Below are 5,000 nucleotides of genomic sequence, written 5' to 3'. Positions count from 1 at the left end.
TGGGAGGATCCAGGGGAAAGTGGGAGTTTAGCGTAAAAAGATGGGAGGGGAAGAGTAAAGAGCGCCTAATTATGTATTCCGCTGTATGTTCAAAGACTGCTCCTGAAAGCGCACGTCTATTCTGCGCCTAAATACTAATGCCTTGTACTATAAAAGCAGGTGTTAATAATTGCAGTTCAATGCGTCAATAAGAGAACCTTTCAAAGACAACAGAATCGCTATTTAGAGCACCAGTAAACTTTCCTACTTGCTAGATTTGACCAATTTTCCATAGCCTACGTGCACAAGTAGTTTGAGTAAAACTACTGATCTTCATTATCTCCCTGCTTGTTGACATCTTATCATGTATGGTATTATTTCATGATCGCTAAACGTTTGATTCTTTTTAATGTTGTCATCAGTTAACTTCATTCAACTGCGCTTGTATGTAGGCTCTGTTTGATAAATACCACGGAAACTTGGGTCTGACAGCGTTCGCAATCTGCGGTTTGTCCATGACGCTGATACCGCTATGTTCGCAAATGTACGTACATCTGGCCCTCGGTGCCTTGATAAAGCACTATATATGTGTGTGTGTGTGTGTGTGTGTGTGTGTGTGTGTGTGTGTGTGTGTAGTGTGTGTGTATATGTAGTGTGTGTGTGTGTAGTGTGTGTGTAGTGTGTGTGTGTGTCTGTGTGTGTAGTACTAACCGAGTCAGAGCTGCCCCTGTATGAGTCCAGGCTGTTGTATGTGCAGGAGGACTTCCTCAGCACCTCCTCGTCGGTCAGGTGACCCTCCCCGCTGCTCCCCTGCGTCTCCTCGTACTCCTCCTGGTCGTAGTCGGACTCGCCCTCCGCCTCCCCATCCGGCACCAGCGTGAAGTGGGACGGCTCCCATGTGAGGCCCGAGGGGGCAGGCGGAGGAGGAGGGGGCGGCTGGGCGGGCAGGGCTTCCGGAAGGTTCCTCCTGATGCTGGCGCTGCGTGGGGCCGCGGGGGCCTGTATGGGCGGCGGCGGAGGAGGAGGGTTGGCCGCGCGCACGTGTGTGGGCGTCTGCCCGTGGAGCTGTGCGTGGGGGTTGTGCTGCCCGGCGCTGTGCCCGTTGGGGTGTGCGTGGGGGTTGGGGTGTGCGTGGGGGTGGGGGTGCGCGGGGGGGGGGTGGGGTGGGTGGTGTGTGTGGTTGTTGAGTGGACGCTGGTGGGGGTGGCCGTGGGCGTGCGGGTGCGGGCGGCCCAGGGTGTTGCGCAGGTGGAGCGCGTGGTGCATGGGGGGTGGAGCGGGCGCGTGACTGGGCGGGGGGGGCACGTCCATCCGGCGTATGATGGGTGACGACACGCACTGCTGGCCCTGGGAGAAGGCCGGGGGAGGCGGGGGCACTGACCCCAGGACGTCCCTCCCCAGGGGTGCGGCTGCGGGCGGGGGCAGCTCGGGCAGCGTCACGGCGACCGCCGCCTCCAGCACCACCACGCCCTCCGCCTCCGCCTCGGCATCTTCCTCCGCGTGGCTGACCTCGTCCAGCTCCTCGTCGTCGTGGCGGGCGAGCGGCGGCGCCGCCGTGGCGCTGCGCTCGGCCGCCTCCGGAAGGTTCTCCTCGCTGGACAGCGAGGGCTCCAGGCCGCCGAAGTCCAGCATCTCCAGGAACTCGGTGGCCACGCGCGAGGCCTCCTTCTCCAGGCGCAGGATCTCGGCGTCGCGCCGCAGCTGCAGCTCGGCCTCGCTGGCCGGCGAGCCGCCCGTGTCCAGCAGCGACATGCCCTCCTCGCGCTGACGCTGAAGCCGCTCGATCTCACGCTCCAGACGCAAAATCTCCTCCATCTGACGAGACTCCTCGTCCGAACACGACTGGCCCGACGGCTGGCAGACAGAGAGAGGGAGAGAGAGTAAGTGTGTGAGAGAGAGAGCACCACTGTGTGTAGAGAGAAAGAGAGAGAGAGAGAGAGAGAGAAGGGGAGAAAGAGAGAGAGTGAGAGAGAGAGAGAGAACGTGAGAGAAAGAGAGAGAGAGAGAGAGAGAGAGAGAGAGAGAGAGAGAGGAGGCAACAATTTCCATTTCCTGATGATGGATGAAAAGGAGGTCAGAAGGGGTGACAGCCAAATATCTGTGCTTTTCAAATCCACTTACAGAAACCCTATATTGCCACATCAACACACACACACACACACACACATTTAAAACACATACACACACACACACACACACACAAACATTTAAAACACAAACACACATAAAACGGTGACCCAGTTCCACTCATTTCCTCTATTTCTTGGTATTAATATTTGGAGATGAAGTTTACCTTCTGGCAAATCGGATTGGCTCGCAACGAGTTCCTGTTTAGAGAGGAAACACACACACAGACACACACAGAGTGGAGTGAGTTTTTAGAGATTACACAGCGTTGTGTGCTTGTTCCACTTTCCAGCATCCTAAACAGGATTATGAGGGCCAGAGGGGCTTTGTCTCACCTGTTGTTCTGTGCCTCCTTTCTCTTCCTCTCTCTCTCCTCCTCCTCCTCCTCTCTCCTCCTCCTCTCCTCCTCCGCCTTCCTCCTCCTCCTCTCCTCCTCCTCTTCCTCGCGCCTCTGTCTCTCCTGCTCCTCCTGCAGCAGGCGAATCTTCTCCTCCTCCTCTCTCCTCCGCTCCTCCTCCTCCTCTCTCCTCCTCTCCTCCTCTAGCCTCCTCCTCTCCTCTTCCTCGCGTCTCCTCCTCTCCTTCTCCTCTTCGTGCCTCCTCTTCTCCTCCTGTAGTTGGCGGTGGGGTGTCGGGCTCGGACCCCACGCTGGTGTTTCTGCAGGACCACGGCAGCCCAGCGCGAACGCAGGAACCGGCCTCGCCAGAAGTGGGCCCGGTAGTTTTTTTGGATGGTGACCGTGCTGGACAGAACTTTTCTGTAGTGCTTCCTGTGTCAAAGGTCACGGAAGGGGATTACTCTGAGACACAGTCATGTCATGTGCTGACACACACACACACACACACACACACACACCGCGCACACACACATAGTGCATTTAAAAGTATTCATGTAGCAGAGACATTCTTATCAAAAGGGACTAACATGTTAAGAAATTCAAGCGACATTGGAGCACACAGTACACACACACACAATAGGAGTACACAGTACACGCACGCACGCACCTCTTCAGAGACTGCACACACACACACACACACACACACACACACACACAGTACCATTCCGACCCCATCCTGCAGTGATAATGTCATGACTAGTGATGGCTCGATGAGAGCCTCCATTGTACTCCTGCCTTGGTGTGTGTGTGTGTGTGTGTGTGTGTGTGTGTGTGTGTGTGTGTGTATTTGTGAGCAACTGCCAGGTCGCGTGTGTGAAAGACTTCTTTGTGGGTGCCTGGAAGAGTGTATCTATGTGAGTGTGAACGTGCCTGCATGCATGTGTGTGTGTGTGTGTGGCGTGCAAGAGAAAAAGACCTTGACAGAGTGTAGAGAGAGGCCTATTAATCTGTCTCCCTGTCATTCGTCTTGTGCCTGTAGAAGAGTGATTTGCAGCCCGACCCGCACACTGGACTCTACCAACATGGCTGCTCCTCTGACCTTACCAACAAAATCGACTCTACCAACATGGCTGCTCCTCTGACCTTACCAACAAAATCAACTCTACCAACATGGCTGCTCCTCTGACCTTACCAACAAAATTGACTCTACCAACATGGCTGCTCCTCTGACCTTACCAACAAAATCGACTCTACCAACATGGCTGCTCCTTAGGCCTAATGAATCACTCCAGTCAGCAAATAAACGCTCCACATTTTACACTTCCCCACATGGATAAAGTTTAGTAAAAGTAAAGTTGTGTCACTCACAATCCAAACCATATCATCAGGATTATTCAAAGTATCTTTTTTTGGCTTTTTGACAGAAGATGAGTGAGTGAGAGAGAGAGAGGGAAAGAGAGAGAGATGGGGTGGGATCACCATGTTGCGCCACAGCACCCTCCTCATCAGCATTATTTAGAGGTTTTAGATAGATAGATAGATAGATAGATACTTTATTGATCCCCAAGGGGATTCAAGTTTTAAAGGAATGCTCAGAAGAAAAACCCAATGCAGTGAAAGCAGTAGCTTAACTTTGTTTCTGCTAGTTGCTGGTCGTCATGTTGAGTTGTGAGCTGCTCTCTAACTGCGTCCACTAAGAAGGCCAGTGTGTGTTTTCTTGAGGAGGTTTTCAGAGTGCAGTGTGTGTTTTCTTGAGGAGGTTTTCAGAGTGCAGTGTGTGTCTTCTTGAGGAGGTTTTCAGAGTGCAGTGTGTGTTTTCTTGAGGAGGTTTTCAGAGTGCAGTGTGTTTTAGGTTTTATTTTGTCCTTGAGGGAGGCAGTGCAGTGTGTGTTTTCTTGAGGAGGTTTTCAGAGTGCAGTGTGTGTTTTCTTGAGGAGGTTTTCAGAGTGCAGTGTGTGTTTTCTTGAGGAGGTTTTAGTTTATTTTTCCCTGAGCAGTGGAGCTGGCGACGGGGTGCTGCAGGGCAGGCTCGGTGTTCTGTTCTGTTCTGCAGGGCAGGCTCAGTGTTCTGATCTGTTCTGTTCTGTTCTGCAGGGCAGGCTCAGTGTTCTGATCTGTTCTGTTCTGTTCTGTTCTGCAGGGCAGGCTCGGTGTTCTGTTCTATTCTGTTCTGTTCTCCAGGGCAGGCTCAGTGTTCTGATCTGTTCTGTTCTGTTCTGTTCTGCAGGGCAGGCTCGGTGTTCTGTTCTATTCTGTTCTGTTCTGCAGGGCAGGCTCAGTGTTCTGATCTGTTCTGTTCTGTTCTGCAGGGCAGGCTCGGTGTTCTGTTCTATTCTGTTCTGTTCTTTTCTGTGCTGTTCTGCAGGGCAGACTCGGAGCGAGCAGAGCGGAGCGCCCAGACAAATTACAGCCTGTCAGCTGGACGAGCCTCGCGCTCGCGTCCACATCCCACATCCCGCTTGGGCCTGCTGGGGAGCGCAGCACACTAATGCTGATAACAGACTCAGCTCAGGCCACAGACACAGCCCAGACACACGCCAGATGCTAGCCACAACCC

General features: G+C 53.5%; 1 protein-coding gene across 1 annotated transcript in view; it reads right to left on the bottom strand.

Annotated features, from left to right (window-relative positions):
- The window catches only part of myo10l3 (myosin X, like 3), a 105,330-nt gene that overhangs the window by 17,365 nt on the left and 82,965 nt on the right, over nucleotides 1-5,000 (bottom strand). Inside the window, 5 exon segments of the mRNA XM_048238483.1 lie at nucleotides 691-1,044; nucleotides 1,138-1,833; nucleotides 2,273-2,306; nucleotides 2,442-2,730; nucleotides 2,733-2,875. Of these exon segments, the coding sequence (XP_048094440.1) occupies nucleotides 691-1,044; nucleotides 1,138-1,833; nucleotides 2,273-2,306; nucleotides 2,442-2,730; nucleotides 2,733-2,875 (1,516 nt within the window).

This window comes from Alosa alosa, chromosome 3 (genome assembly GCF_017589495.1).
Source record: "Alosa alosa isolate M-15738 ecotype Scorff River chromosome 3, AALO_Geno_1.1, whole genome shotgun sequence".
NCBI classification, from domain to species: domain Eukaryota; kingdom Metazoa; phylum Chordata; class Actinopteri; order Clupeiformes; family Clupeidae; genus Alosa; species Alosa alosa.
This window is presented reverse-complemented; position numbering and strand designations above follow the sequence as displayed.